The 17,459-nt window shown below is 30.6% G+C and overlaps 1 protein-coding gene across 6 annotated transcripts in view; it reads left to right on the top strand.

The window, feature by feature from the left end:
- Hasp (Hig-anchoring scaffold protein) overlaps window positions 1-17,459 on the top strand; it is a 502,258-nt gene that overhangs the window by 220,864 nt on the left and 263,935 nt on the right. For all 6 annotated transcript variants that reach the window (XM_075381941.1, XM_075381932.1, XM_075381913.1 and 3 more), the window contains exon 3: window positions 12,924-13,026. In XM_075381941.1, coding sequence (XP_075238056.1) covers window positions 12,924-13,026 — 103 coding nt within the window. The remainder of the gene's footprint in view (window positions 1-12,923; window positions 13,027-17,459) is intronic.

Below are 17,459 nucleotides of genomic sequence, written 5' to 3'. Positions count from 1 at the left end.
CCTAAAATATTTTACACAACACTTTTAATTGAATTTTCCACGCTGACTTCTCAACTTGGCACAATAATTCTTCGAATTGTCGAATTTATGTGTTCCCCACATATGTGGGAATCCACAATAACTCCTTCCTTGAGTTTAACAAAATATCAAGAGTAAATCTTTCTTTCAGATGATGAAATGTAACACCATTTTTATACATCCCTAAAAAATGTCTTGAAAAGCCCTTATTTTATATGGATTGGGAAGTGAAGAATCATTTTCCGATGAATGGGGGATGTACAAAATTTCCCGTCCAGGTGTAAGTGCTTCATTCTTTGTCCATGCCTTCCTGATAAAATGATTTGTCTTGTCCCTGCTGTGCCACTCGCACAAAAAGCCACAGAATTTAGCGTAGCCGTGCTGCAAACCCATTAATCACGCAATAACTTTTAAATTGTAACTTATAGTCAAACGGTACTTGTACTGAATTTTTGCTAATAAGATTTTCATAGGTACGTTTTTTACATGTTAATTGCATAAGCTAACGCGTTATAGAAGAAAATCTGTTACTATTGTCAAAAAGGACAGCCGCCTTTATGTTAGTTTTCGGAAGAGTCAATGAACAGTTTCGATTTTATAGTTCATGATAGCACAAATATTGTTACAATATACCAAACTATTTTCTTATAATACAATTATTGAAACTCTTTCGGAAGATTCCAGCCTCTCAACCTAGATCCCAAAACCTCGGCTTATTTCTTGAAAAGTTCAAATCCTGTACAAGTTCTTATAACTCACCTTGAGTTATCAAATGAGGTTCACAAGAAGAGGATTCTGCTTCCAAAGTAGGATCATCTTGTTCCTCCTGCCGAATTTCAATGACTTCCTTATATTCCACTTCATCTTCTAAAATTTGATTTATTGGAGCTACAGATACGTCCTAATCATGAGGAACTGCCCTTCTAGCTAATTTTAAGTTCGGGTGCTGCACTGTTTGAATTTACTACTAATTTATTTTATCTTTGTAATTCAGAAATAACAATCCGACACGTAGTTTTGTCGTTCACGCATCATTATATCTATGGAAAAACTCATGTGCCGATTACAACAGCCTAGTTTGTTAGACGTTTCGCACAAGTCAAAAAACTGATGTGAAGTACCCAGTCCCTATCTTGATCCGCATCTTTACAGTCAAAATTAAGTTCATAATATTTTTTGGTTAATGCACTCAAACTTCGACGTTTTTCTTTAAACGTAAAATTCTCAAACACATAATAGAAGTTGTCCGGATAGTTTACGCGATTCCGTGGCATATTTAATCACTAACACAATTTACGCAGTAAGTGTAAATCAATAAACGGATTGAAACCGCAGTACGTGCATATACAGCGATTGTTTATTAAGTACTGGTGTGTGTTATAATTAGTTGTATGACTCATATCACTACTCTGTGCTGACTCGTCAGTAAATGAATCATCATGCATATACAGTTATTGGCGTCATAATGTTCGTACCCTCTGTTAGAAATCATTTAATTTTTTTGTATATACATAATTCATTATCAAAAAAATACGTAGAATTCCTTAAAAACAATACATCAGAAATGTTATCGCACAAAAACTATGGGTGATGGAAAAATTCTGATTAGAATTTTGATTTCAGCATAAAACGTTATAATAGGAACACAATAAAATTTTCGTGTGCCGAAAAATTGTGTTTATGGGTGATAGTAATAAAAGTCCTGAATATTTATTTGGAAATAATTGATCTTCAAGTATTTGCACATAATCATATATACATTTTCTGCAAACTGTTCATCCTACAACCAAAAGTTCAATAAAAAGTATTTCCATTTGCTTGGTAAGATTATGATTGATACCGATTACGAAATTTTGATCATAAAATAGCAAGCTTTAAAAAAAATAATTTTTATTTTATTTATGTTTTATTTTGTGATCATAATTTTTACCACATTCCTTTTTCTCTTTATTTTTTAAATAGGACTTTAAAACGTTTTTATTACAAAATTAAATTTTTTATAACTATCCTGACCCGGTAGGGGAACACATCCGCCTTGTAACGTTTCCTGTCGCCACCCCAACACCTCCGTTTCTAGTCTAACACCACCTAGTTTCTTCCAGACTCTCAAACCTGATTACATCTCCCAGTCATCAGTTTCCACCGATGGGAAGTAAAAGAAAACATTCTATTCTATTTTGTCGTACCATGTAACATCACTTAACTACTCGTTGTTTGATTAACTGGAAATAAACATAGCCATCGTGAATAAACTTTGCAAGGAAAAATAAACACAATTTTCAATCAATCATCAGTTATTCATTTTAATAAAAATAGTCTTCATAAATTTTCTACAGCTGTATTAATCTTTTTAAATTATCATATTTTTACGGAAATAACATATATCTTAGGTCTAGTTTATATAATTTGTTCGCTTTGTGAGCTTCAACCATCAGACTATCCGGCTTTTCATCTATTGAGTCAGTAATACTGTTCCCTTTTTTCCATCATGATTGATAAAATATTGTCTTATTAATTTTTCCTTCCTACTTGTTATGTAAGAAGTAACGATCTTCTATGTTTGTGACCCTAACCTTGTAATTTTATATACGAGTATGTAATAATACCGTATGTAATCTTATCCATCGAAGAGAATAATATCTAATTAATTTTTTTTTTTTGTCAGGATTGGCTTATATTTTAATTTAAATAATAAATACAAATTTCTTTTCGGTGAAAACATTTCTTAGAGAAAGACGAACCAATTTAGCCAACAGTTTAAATAATTAGCCGAGTCTAATAAAAAAATCTGAAATTTTTCACTTCAAGGTGAAACTTTTTTTGCGAATAAGACTAACCCCGAGTCATGACACGTAGCAATAAAATCCAAGACCAACTGATTTACAAGCCAACAAGCTGTTTATACCTACATTAATGTTTTAACAAAAAAAATTATAATAAAAGATTAAAAATGATGTAAATATAAACCATGATAACAGTGAAAGTATTTATGATCTTTTAATAGTTTTATGAAAAGTAATTTGCTGTAAATTAAATTGGTGGTGGCTTTATTGTTGAATCCATGCCAGTTATTATTATTGCATTATATATCTTTGGGTTCAGTTGTGTGTGTTTGTGTGCGCGCGTGTTATGCTGGGCGTGTGTTCTTTATTTTGTTTTAGTTTTACAGCGGGTTAATTTTGTATCTATATTTTTATTCTGTTTTATTCTTGAAAATCATCTTTTATAATAAGTACACACGCACACGTTCCTAGGTTTACATGAACACAAATATACTCTCGCATAGTATATTTAATAATGTTCCGTCAGATATTAGGGGATCAAGTTTTCTTTTTAATGTTTTATAACATGATTCTTTCCAACTTTGTATAGTTTATTATTGTACTTTTCGCTTATGAAACTTTATCCAACTCTTTCATTTTAGACTTTGTTTTGGTTACTTTTGACTACTGTTTTTTTTCTTTATAGTTTTTTGTTTTTAATTTCATTTCAACCTTCTTCACATTTATTACAATTCCTGTTATTCAGTATTATATTTTTTCTGTTATATTTCGGGAGTATTAGTTTTCTAAAATACATTTTTACAGTATACAATTTAAAAAATTCTTTATACGTTATTACTATAAGTGTTATATTTTTAAATTCTATATTTACGATTAAATATTATTTGGAATCTTTTAAACGTAAAAAAATATATCTGAAAATATTTTCCGCAAATTATTTTAATAACTTAGCGACTTAGGTTTTTGAATAAAAAAAATTTTCTATAAAATGACCTTACCTTTCAAACTGTAAAAAAAAAATCAGGTAGTTTTATTTTTATGACGTGTTCAAATGACTTAGAATTTAGAAATTAAATACGAAAGTTTTGCTTAATGTTAACATATTAAGTATTTTTCATATTGATCCTAACCATACCAGTAAACAAGGTACTTAAAAGACATAGAAACATATCGGTAAAGTAACATTTTTGCCGTATTGGATAAACTTAAAATTCAACATTTCTTTCTCAAAAAATTCTATTTTATATTTTTGCAACATTTAAAAAAATTAGTTTTCTACTTAAAAAATATAATTTAAAAAAAATTATAAACTGGTAAGTTAAATCAGTGAAAAGTTATTAAAATTCATAAATTGTGCAACAATAACGAAATTATGAACCGGATGTTTCTCTTTTTTCATAGTACCAGGTTACTGCAAAAAATGTAATATTATCAGATATATTTTTATGCTAGAAGAGGTTTTTAATAATTTTTAATCTTTACTTTCAATTTTGATTTTTTTGGTTCTATGTATTTAATTTTACTATACGGGGAGGGAACCTTTTGCACAACCCATCGGAATTAGGTAAGTTTTATATAGTTTCTTTTTTCGATTATTTTAACTTGTATATTTTAACGACTTCGTCTGTGGTATTAGTTTTGAGTTTTATTTTGCCTTCTTGACTTGTTTTAATAAATTTTTATTATATGATTAATATTACTTTTACACCTTATAAGCTTTATTATTAGGAGTTATTTTACCCTTTTATTAATAAAATTCCGGGCGATGATAACGCCCAGGCGTTTTTTGCCCACAAACAAAAAAATAAATAAATAAAATAAAATGTTAATCCTGTTAAAAGTTAATATTAACGCAGTAGTTCGTTAAAAACTACTAAAATGACAATACTTTTGGCTACTAACGACAAAAAAAAATGAAAAAGGTATTTTTTTTAAAACATTCATATTCTCCTTCAGAAAAATAAATGAATAAAACAAAATAATTGGGTATGTGTCGTACTAGTTATTATTAATTTTTATTTTTATTTTTCCTTCTGCTGAGTGATGTAGTATATACAACGTATTTTGTCATAATAGTAGAGGACATTAATATTTTACCTAACGCTCTCTATCTCAATCTTTCATTAAGATATGGCGTGTGTAAATCATCTGAGGTTCAAGGGGCATTAGGCAAAATTGTTTTCTCATATAATGATTCTCTATATGTAGCCGTTAGCTATAGTGAACAAGCACAGCTTGCTACTTTGCAAAGTTGAATATAAGCTTCATTCGGTGGCTTGATATATTGACATTCAACCATATATTCGGCTTACTGACAAAGGAAGCGGGAAACCACTTCATTCGTCACATCCCTCCGTAAGCCTGATAAAAGATTCTTCAACATAGCTCATTTTCATAAGCCATCAAAAAAATAATGGGTCGTTTTCATGAGTAAATTTTATGATTTATGTCAGGTCTCCTACAAGTGGTACGGTTATGGAAACGTATTTTATTAAAAAAACCTAATTACTTTTTAATAAAAATGTTACCGTGTGCATTTTTCATAGCGTTATATTTGTGGAAAGTCAGAAAACTACGAGTAATTTTAAAATTCAATCTCGTTACAGATACAGAACCCTCATATAATAAATTTCCATGTGGATATGAACTATCAACGGTTTGAAGAAAGAAATGACATTATTTAAATTGCTTTGAAATGTGGTTGTGAAGAAATATGAACAACGTACAAAGGGAGGACAAAATTATAAATGAGAATTATATATGGAAGGATAGGAGACAAGCAGAATTTGATGAAAATTATTAAGAAGAGGAAGGCTTTGTTTGGGTCATAGTCGGTGTAGAAATTTTTTCAATGAAGGATTTTCTACCAGCCTAAAACGTTTTCCCTAAAATTGATGGAAAGAGTGGTAAATGAAAAGTAGGATTGTTGTACTTACAAGCATTAAGAACGAAAAAAAACAAGGAAATTACTGAGAAAGAAGGTGGGTTTTTTGTTGAAATCTGTTTAAATACAGTTTTACTAGAGAGCTAGCGAGAGAGATTGAATGAGAGGGAGAAGAAAGCGAGAGAGAAGGAGAGAAAGAATAAATTCTTCTTCCAGATCCTATTATATCAAAGTTTAATAGAATCATTTTTTTATGTAAACAAACTCTCAAATGAAATGTCATAATTGAAGATTGAACTGAGATCTGAGAATAAAATCAAGTATAGGAAAACATCTAAATTTAACTCACGATATAGTTATTTCTATTTACTCGTACTATTATTGTTTTTGGACCCTAAGACCCCTAAAATTATGGAACATAAAAATATTTTTTCTTCTTTTTTTTGTGTTTGTTCTCCTGCTCCCCTGAGACGGCTCAACAATCAAGTATTACTCAGCCCAGGGTAGTGTCCTTGCGACTCTAATGACCCTCCCGACTTACCGGCAGTACGTCCGACATGGCAGGTCGGCTCACCGGTTCCGGATCTTTTCCTTATTCTCTTATTCTGATCTTGCCTTTACCTCTAACTGCTGAGGCCAGAGACACTGAGCCCGGATATGTCGTTCCCGGGCCCTGCCCCAGCAGCCGGGTCTCGGTCTTTTTTTCCCTAACGTAACTTCTCCCATTTCTTGTAATAATCCATTTCCTTTGCTCGTATAACCTCAGGCACGAATCTCTCTATTGTCAGCATTTTCTCTTTACCTCTCAACATATACTTTGTTGTAGTTTCCGGGGTAATTTCTTTATGTTATATCTGACTTTTATAAATGTGCAAATTCAACCAAGTATGGCAGGGAGTGTCCTCTTGACCACAGTACACACAATTTGGGAGCTCCCTTCTTTTAAACCTGTGTAAGTATACATATAAAAATCTGGGTCGATCTTTCTGTAAGGGATGAACATATTTTTTCTCTGTTACTATTAAAAGTGCTGCACTTGATTAAATAAATTACAGATGATATAAATTTAATGTTTTTTATTACCTTTTATTTTTTTTTATATTAAAGTGATATCAACCAAAATATTTGATAAAATAAAATACTTCAAAAAGATTAACAACTGTAATAAAAAAATTACGCAAACAAGATCACAAAAAGCAAGAAAGATGTAGTATTTAATTTACTCCATATTCTTCACAAACCCTTACTTTCCTTAACTTACTACCATCTCAACAGCCATTTCATCTACCTTCTAAAACATGTCATTTTATCAATATCAAAACGTTACAAAAACTTAGTATCATTTTCAAAATGATTAGGTATTTCTCTAAATTTATCCCCCTCCTTTTTCTAGCCTTTCATCACCTCATCCTTTTATAATACTCTTTATAAAAACAAACGAAATGAATATAAATTTAATAAATTACCATTATAGTGATCTTACAATCATACATACGAATACCTTCTTAATAGTCGTTTTATACATTACTGAGCATCGTGACCCAATCCATAGGGTTGTCAAGGGAAAATTATCAGTGGTCGTTTCCCGTAGCTTTCCACTGACCTCCAAATCCTGTCTACTTATGGAATTAATTTCCCGCTAGAGCTAGGTACCCAACCTTCCACTGAATTGCTCAGCTTAACAAGAGCATTGCGAGTAAATAAATAAGTTGGCCATTTGAGGTGACAGAGGCTCAGAAAAGTCTCTTGTTGAGTTATTGCAATTGCATATCACCCCCATATTTTACCAGACTGTTATGATGTTCACGGAAACTCCACCCCCATAAGAATACTACTTGATCTTAATAAGCATATTTATCGAGATTAAAATTTATATTTTTGACAGTTTGTTTATATATATATATATATATATATATATATATATATATATGCATATATATATATTTTTTTTTATATGGGATTTATCTTCTGTTTAACCATATTTTTAGTATATTATTAATTGAATATCTTAATTTTCAATAATTTTAACGTATTATGTTTATTAAGTGCATTTACCACATTATTTACGAGCGTTAAAGTGTGAATTTTCATTAACGGCGTAGCTTCTCAAAAGCAGCAAAACGTTTCACCTAGGCATACTATAATAAAAGTTATGTGATATTTCTTGTTGTTTCCTTCATCGAGTCCAATATTCTGCAGAGTAAACTGCCAAATAATTAAAATGCAAGTCATATTCAGTGAAGTGTTGTAATTATTGTTTGCAAAAATCTTACAACTAAAGTCTACTCTTAGCTGCACAAGTGATTGATTACCTTATGGTTTATATGCATTGATTTTAATTATTGTGAGATGATATTTTCATTATTTGAAGTGGAACCAACGAACTGAGGGAAATAAATTATTACTCATCGTCGGAAGTGAATATTAATTCTAATGTTTCATTTTTTAATATTATTATTATTACACACCTATATTCTTCTTTTTGTGTCCCTGAAACAAAAATAAAAGTTACACTATAATGTATTTTTTAAAGCTTTATTTTCGATCATTAATTTAAATTTAATCTCAACTTTGTATATCATTATACAGAGTGAGTAGCATAAAACCGAACCCATAACATAACCGCTGCAGAATCTGCAAGTTATGTTGAAATAAAATTTTGTAAATGATACAGGATAAATGAAATAAGAAACACATAAAACGTAATTAAAGAGTTTCAGATTGTTATAAAAGATGTTCAAAATGACCAACCTGGACATCAATACACTTTTGTGCTCGACTGATCGTATTGAGAGTCGTCTAACGCAAAACGTTGTTGTCAATTTCGTTAATTTCTCGTTAAATGTTCACCTTCAGTTCATCAATATTGTGGGGATTAGATGAATAAACTCTCTCCTTTAAGTAGCCCTAAAGGAAAAAATCGCAAATAGACAACTCTATCTGTCCACCAACAATTTTTTTCGAGAAGCCAGTTGCAATGATCAAGTCGTTTCGGTATGTCTGTCTTCTTCAGTAATGGCACAGTTGTAACGCGGTATGGTTTCAATTTTGATTAATGAAGAATTTTACGACAAGCTGTGTATTTAACACCAGATTGTTTGGATATCTTGCGTAATGATATTTTTTGGACCGGCAGTAATTCTCCTTTCAGTATCGGCAATGGCCTATGGAGTCCTAACGGAAGGTTGTTTATTTCGTTTTGCATTTGAAACCGAACCTGTTGTACGCCAGTTTTTGTGTAAATCATGTATGCTGCTCTTCGCAGGATACAGGATACATGTATGCTGCCTGGATGCAGGCATTCGAAAATTTTTCTACAAACTTTTGACGCGATTCTTCAAACGATCCAGAACGAATATAGGCCTCAAGTATAATTATCCTTTCTTGGATTGAAAAGGCATTTTACACGAACACAACTGCACTCATAATACCCCACTGCAACAAAACATACACTGCACTACATGACACTACATACATGACACGTAACCACCTGTAAAACGGTAGCAACAAACGGTAGTAATACATACATCCACTAGTCGCGCTAGTTGTTTGAGAGTTTTCCATAAATAGTGTTGGGTAGCGGTTTCATTATGGGTTCGGTTTTTTGTTGCTCACTCTGTGTAATGTTTCGCACACATAGCATACAGAGGTTTAACCCACCGGGTTGGTCTAGTGGTTAACGCGTCTTTCCAAATCAGCTGATTTGGAAGTCGAAAGTTACAGCGTTCAAGTCCTAGTAAAGCCAGATATTTTTGCACGGATTTGAACACTAGATCGTGGATACCGGTGTTCTTTGGTGGTTGGGTTTCAATTAACCACACATCTCAGGAATGGTCGAACTGAGAATGTACAAGACTAACACTTCATTTACACTCATACATATCATCCTCATTCATCCTCTGAAGAATTATCTAAACGGTAGTTACCGGAGGCTAAACAGGAAAAAGAAGAAGAAGCATACAGAGGTTTACTTAAACTTCTGTGTTCATCCCAATTTTCCTTGTTTCTCTTGCTTCTTGGCATCTTCAGTCAGTTCAGTATGGTAAGGGTTCAGTGTACGGGTAGAAGAGGTGAAATATGAATAAAATATTATTATTACTGAAAAGGGGCTGACGACTAAACAAAAAAGAGATCTCCTTATTATCCTATCAATAAAAAAAAATAGCTTATGTCTTTAAAGATTGAAAATCTTGTACAAAAATTAAGAATTATTAGAATGGTTACAAGTTTCATATATCTTTCATTTTCCGCATGAACTAACCGTACCTAGTTTGTATAATACTATAGATGTATTTCAAACCGTTTCTTTGTAATAAATCATAACATTTAGATCATTTATTATCACATACATTAGAAACATTTATTAATTTTGGTTTACACTGAACGATGTAGTGTCAAAGGTGTTGAGTGTATTGATAGATTTTTTAATATGACAGGTTCGTGTCGCACATCACCAATGTATAATATAATATAATTTATTAAGCTTACGTGGATAGAATTCGAGCTTATGACATATTTGAGTCTTCGATTGTTGACATATATTATACAGACGTATGCAGCGGGTTGGGATGGTCGATAAAACGTTGTACGTATGTATGTGAATCTGTCGAACAGTATTAATACCCTCATGTATTTTTCTGTTTTTATTATTTTTATATTATTTTTTTTTATTTCCACTTTATTATTTATTATTTTTTTTGTAATAACTAAAATATCTGAAGTAGTAATTATAAACAGATTGTTAGGTTTTTAGGACGGAAATAAATAGCTTAAACACCAATAAAATCTTATATTGCATTTTCGTTTTATATTATTTATTTTTAATTCGTTAATTTACATCATTAAATAAAAAAAGGCAGTGTGTTAATTTAAAAAAGAAGTAAATTTCTTTTAAGAGATTATTATTCAAATAATGCTAATAAGTAATTAATAACAACATAAAGAAACATAAATTATTATTTTTTTTTTTTGAGGTTTTTAGGGGCATCGACTGACTACTTTGGTCATTAGCCCTATCCCACTTCAAAAAAAAATTAAAAAAAGGTACAATATTTCATATTCTAATACGCGTTCAAATCCAATATTCACCGTCTAGGCTTTCCTTTCGGCCATCCTTTCTTGCACCGTTTTTCCATTCTGCGAACGGCCTCAACTTCTGATGAGAGTGTATCTGAGGCCTCGGACATGGGATCCTCTTCTCTTTCTGATGCCAATGACGTTCGTCGGCTTACATCAGGTGATGAAATCTTCGTTGGTGCTGTAAGCATCGTTGCTATGGAGTCTAAACTAGCAAGCGATGCACTTTCGGCGGCTGATGAGCTGGATTCGATCTCTAATGAAGTGCTGGGTCCAGCTGAAATAGATGCTCTCGCTGAAGCTGTTCTTTGAGCTTTTGGAGGCTCCATTGTTGCAGTTTGACTATCGTCTGTGTCTGGTGCTTTTTCAATAACGACTTGCACCTCCATTTCGGTAGACTCAGATTTTCTTGTCACAATTTCCTTACCCTTGTACTAGACGACGGAGTGATCTGTTTCTCTTTGCCAGATAAATCAAGATTTTTAATTTTTACGTCAGTTGATGGCTTTATAATCGCAGGTTTTTCTGATTTTTTGTGCTGCTTTGGTACGTTTCATAAAAAATCAATGATTTTTTTTATAGACATACTTTTAGTCGCTAACTAAATTACGTTCCAAAATTGTTTGGTATATTCTTTCAAATACAAAGTTCCTGGAAATGCTATCTAGAAATTAGAATGAATTTTATCATTATTTCATTTATTAAAATCAAACAAACTCTTTTGGAGTAAATCAGTGATCTAATAAAAAATATCTTATTAAAATTTTATTTTTTTTATTCTAGTTATCTGTGTATTAAAATTAATTTTATATTTTTTACCTTTAACACAAAACAGAAGAAAAAATGATTACCAGAATTTTAATTATTTTCATGTTACCCTACACCCAGGAAAGTATCGTAAAATGGTTAGTTCACAACGTTGAAGTTGTAGAATAAATTTATTTCAATTTAGCCGTAAAATCACTGGAGTATTAAATTTTTACTTTTTAGTGAAACTGCAAATAAAATGAAAATTAAAGCAAATAAAATTTGAAAGTACTTCTGTGAACATCTTTTTTGAAATTTAAACGGTTGTTTTCTCTATCATCTTGAATGAATTTTTCTTGTATTTTACTTTTCTCCCTGGAGATAAGATTTCAGTAAACAAGGATTAAAAAAAATAAAATTATGTACAATTTTAGTACTGACTAATCTTTGGATTTTGTCAGGTTTTCTTAACAATAGTGTATAAGAACTGGCACCTAAATAAATATCGGTTGACAGATTGTTTTATAGTGTGATTAATAAATAAAAACTGATGTGGACACCACGTGACTTCCTTTTACGCTTATTACATTACATACATTATATTTTTTTTAAGTTTCTTAAAATGAAAAGTACATAAAATTTTATTTCATTAATAACTTCTAATATTTTTTTTATTTTTTTAATTTTTATTGTTATTGAATTATTATTTATTGTAATTTTTTTTACAATCAGAGGTTAATAATTATTAACAAATCAATATATTTAAATTAAAAAGAAAAGGAAATGAATACTGATTTGAACCGATGTGTTCTTTCTATTGTAAGATCCAAATATTTCATTAATTAAAACTGTATTTGGCCATAACTCTGGAACAAATGAAAATAAGTACCGTTTATGATATATCGTTGAAAAACTCTCAGTGAGGACTTATTCCTGCAGTTAAGAAGAAATCCAAATTCCCAATTTTTTTGGATTTTGGGCTTTTTTGGAAACTTTTGATCCAGTCGATTGCAATTAAAAGGGGAGGTGCACAACTAGATGTTACAACAGTCCTAAACCCAAAATTTCAATATCCTACGGCTAATAGTTTATGCGAGATACATACGCATATACTCGTATGTACGTACGTACAGACGTCACACCGAAACTAGTCAAAATGGATTCAGGGATGGTCAAAATGGATATTTTCGTTGAAATCTGAAAAGCGAAATTTTTCGCGATCACAATACTTCCTTTATTTCGAACAAGGAAGTAAAATGTATTCAACTTTGATATCGGTACATTCCAAGTAAATTACAATTTATATTAAATCCTACTGTGTGACATTTTTATTTTATTATTCATTGATTAAAAACCTATGTTTTTCTTTAAAATAAAATATAATATTGAGTTAAGTATCTTTTTTTTATTTTTAGGGCCAGAAATGTTTACGAAAATGTTCTACAGATGAAGATTGCAAAAGTAAGAAGAAAAAATGCCTTTGTGATGGAGCCTGTGGAATGTCTTGTATTAAACCAGGTATTGTTTTAAGTTTACTCATAGTTATTGCATGTAACAATTATTTTGTTAAATAGTTGACTTCGGTCATGTGCATTTATTCTTTTTTTACTATGCACACTTTAACAATTGTAAAAGGAATATACCGTTCAAGTTAGTATAAAAAAAAAATTAAACTAGTTTTGTAGTTAAGTTCATTGTTTTAAATATCAGCTGATACGTAGTTAATTCATTTATATTATAATATTAAAGAAGGAAAGTTTTTCCTAGTTTTTTTTTTTTTTTTCTTTTAAGGGCTTTGAATGGTTGGGTTTTAAATAATTCTTTTTTACATAAAAAAGCGTTTCCTTACGTTAACTTATTGTAGAAATTGTTTTTAATTTGTTATAACTTCCATGTACTTCCGGAGTTTGTATTTGGAGTCACCGGATGTAAGATTACATTCTTTACTTTGAAGATAAAAATTTTTAAATTTGTTTCGAAGACATATTCAGATCAAATTTTACAATAAAACTTTAAAAAGACTTTTTAGTCGTCTTTGTAACCATCCTGGTTACTGATGTTTCTATTTTTACACTTTTCTCATTTGATGTAGCAGCTGGCAGTTTTTTTATAAGGCAATTGCGTGATTAAAAAAGTATGTTTGATTTGAATTTCATCTGTTCATTTATTATACTTTTGGTTATGTTTGTGTATCAAAAAATATTTCATCATATTTAAGTATGTTAAAATATTTATTTTATAAAAGACGATTGAAAGCGTTTTCAAGCAACTTTAGAAAAAATTTATTAAAAACATTATTCGTGAATGTCGTTCCAAAAGTTAAAATTCAAATTTAATTTCATTCCTGATCGGTATGGACAGGAAAGTTAAAAATTAATGCTAGATTTTTTTTTATGTTTGCTTTTTTTAATCTGTTATCGATACTTTACTGTCTTGCAAAATTAAAAGCAAGAAAAATATTCTTTGTCTTTTATATATATATAAAAACCACATTTTAACGTGGTTTAATTCATTTTTTATTGTAAATTTAAGTCTGAAAACCATAAAGGAACAAAATTAGTGTGTTCTCTTTGTGGTTAGGTAGAAGTGTATATAATTTACTGGATTATTTATGATGTAGGAAAGTAGTGTGTGGCCTTATGATTATTAGAGTAGCTGTAACATCCTTGTTTTGGTAGTTCCAGAGATCAAATATTATAAGTTATAATTAATTAAAATGTTAAATAAGTAGTTTTGAAGTAAATAAGTAATACATATTAATTTTATTTTGTCCAAAAATCTAATAAAATTTATTGTAGAAAAGAGGCTGATAAGTTTAATTTTCTTTATAAAAATTAAATTATTTATTTATTTTCCGCCGTTTTGATTCTGTTATGCTATATATAAAATTAATAGTATTTCAATTGTTGAAAAAAAACGCTCAAAATTTTATATTTAATAAAATTTAAGTTTTACTTGTTAAAATTATTTAAATCTTGCTTAGAAAACCCTGTAACTGGACGAGGAGATACAGTATGGTATCAATGTGATACTATTACTCGAAGAGGAAAATACTCGTACATTAAAACTTTACTCATATGTGAATTTTAGCATTTCAATTAAACATATGTGTATTACCACAAATAATAGTATTGGAACGAATATAACATTTTAATAATCTTAAATACTTTTAAATATTCTAATTTTTAACTAATCGATTTGGACTTACATATTTCACTGAGTGAGAGATTATAACAGTGGAGAATATTTTACCTCTTCGCTACTATTAGAGAATAACACAATTCCCAGCTTTAAGATTAGGATTTTTGTTGTTAAATTTATTATTTTTTCTTTAATTCAGGTTCATTCAGGGTGGCGAAGCAGCCAAGTTTTTCCCCAGGAATAGAATTTTTATTCTCTTTTATATCTTGTTGAAAAATCAATTATAGAATGGTATTGCTATTTTTATCTTTTAAATTAAAAAAAATAAATTATTGCGATATTGAAAAATCCTTACGTATATTTTCGTTACGTAACACAGAAAAAGTAATAAGCCTAAAACGGCACAAATTTTTAGACGTTTTTCAAATTTTTTAAAATTAGATCTTACATAACTTTTATGGAATTGTTAAATTTGGCCCTACGGGGAAAAACGTTTAGTGATTATAAATTATTTTCAACACAATCGAAGTTCTGAATATTCAGTAAAGTGAAAATTAAAGTTACCTAACTTCAAGGAACATTTTAGTTGTTGGTATTGATTTTTATTGTCTATTTCTACGTTAAAGCAATATATTTAATGCGAGCGCTAATCGGAGAGTTCTGGGCTGACAAAGATAACACAAGATTTTTCAGAATTTTTTTTTAATTTTCAACATTTTGTAATAAGATGTAGTTAGACCAACGATATTCCAACTTTTTAATACCCTTAGTGTGATATGTCAAACTCTGCAAAATAAGTGATTATCTCAGCATTGATTTGTTCATTTTAAGTGAATCTTCGTTCGGCGAGCCACTTCTTCAGATTTAGGAAGAGGAAGTAATCACTGGGAGTCAAACCCGGCGAATTTAGCTCATGGGAAAGCACCTTGAAGCGTAGATTCAGCAATAACTTTGATGAGTTTTGCAGCAACAACTCGAAACGTATGGAGGCGCATTATCGTGGTGAATGAGCACTTTATTTTTGGCTAGATGCGGATGTTTAGCCAGATTAGCATCCTTCAGTCAGACCACTAGCAAGGCGTTATACTCCCCTGTGATGGTCCTGCCTTTTTCCAGGTAGTTTATAATAGTCACAACAAGAATCTATAACCTTCTCCGGTGGAACCATTTTCGCTTCCTTTGGCGCACTTTCACCAGCTCTCGCCCAATGTTTGGACTGCTGTTTGGTCTCTAGCATTTAATGGTGAATCCATGTTTTATCTTCTGTTATAAAAGTCAAAAAACTCCACTGAATTGCGTTTAAATAAGTATAAATGTCCTTGAGAAGTATTCAGCCGAATACGTTTTTGAATGACAGTTAACAAACGCACACCTATCGAGCGGAAAGCTTTTTGATACCAAAAACGTCGTGTAAAATGACACGGTCTATCGAGATGTAGTTTGTGTGATGTTAGTCGCTTAAATTCAGTCAACGATCATTTCACACGGCACTATGGATTCTTATGACAATTTCACCGGTGGTAGCGGTTTCTGGACGTCCGAGCGTTCATCATTTTGAATGGGTGTACGACCACGTTGAAATTCATCAGCCCACTTTTTCACCATCGAACTCGAGGAAGAAAGAGTTAAAGTCGAATTTAACGCTTTATATATATTCGTTGGGAGTTAAACCTTTTAAAACAAAGTACTTTGTAACTGCTCGAACTTCAATTTTTATATTTTTCAAAAAAAGTCAAGAATTATTTACTCGATCGCCTAAAACAAGCAACTTAACGCACCCGTCTGAAACAAAACAGCACGCCATCTAATGGTTCATATTCGATAAATAGCAAATAGCAATCATGGTCGTACTTGCACCAACTCTCAAGCCGAGAAATTTCCGAATAACCTTGGTATGTGTTTTTGTACTCGATCGGGATACGTAAAACTATAAAACTCCTAGCTTTAAACTTTCTTATCGTAGTCTTCTTTTATGGCTATGATGCATGCAAAGTACAAAATACATCACCACTCCTAAGGCTTATTTTCTCTAAAAGTAATGATGTTTGCTATACTACTAGTCCTTTTAGTAGAAAAGTGAAGGTATTACAATGTTGGATATCTGCTACTTTTTGTGGGTCTCTCTTCTTGATATGCATCAGTATGTTTAGCTCAATAAGGAAGGCATCGATGTGTTTTTTTTCAAGTATTACTCACTAATAGTGAGTATGTCCTTGCGACTCTAATGAGCATCTCCACCTACCGGCAGTACGTCCGGCTTACTATGCTTTGGCATCTTTATATTTCATTTTTCAAGCCGAGTAATATCATATGTAGCGTCTCATGCATGAGATTCTAAATAAAATAATAAAAAAAGATAAAATCATTTTTAAAAAAAATGAAAGTTATGATTGGTGATTCAATAGTACTAGGTATAAAACTAACATAATTCTATTTTAATAGTTATGTTAAAAAAATAGATGAAGAATAATATTGGTTAGATTTTAGAAATCTCTGTGATTTATATAAATTCTTATTTTTAAAAAATAAAACGTTAATAAAGTGACGTATCTTTTATTACAGTACTATTTTCCCTGAAATACTTTGTTTATGCTTCACGGAGAACAGTAGAGTAACACAAACTGTATTCGTTTCGTTTTGGTGAAAGGCTGTCAAAGTCATTTTCATGTTTCTTTTTCTATGGTTTTTTATTTTTTATTCATTGAAGCATTACAGTATATTTTCATATTTCCTCGGCAGTACGTTTTGTTTTAGATGGAGAATAGCGAAAGATGAAAATAAAAATACGAAAGGAATTTGTCCGTATATCG

Source organism: Lycorma delicatula, chromosome 1, assembly GCF_047948215.1.
Source record: "Lycorma delicatula isolate Av1 chromosome 1, ASM4794821v1, whole genome shotgun sequence".
NCBI lineage: Eukaryota > Metazoa > Arthropoda > Insecta > Hemiptera > Fulgoridae > Lycorma > Lycorma delicatula.
The sequence above is the reverse complement of the archived record's forward strand: the minus strand, read 5'-3'. Positions and strand labels throughout refer to the sequence as shown.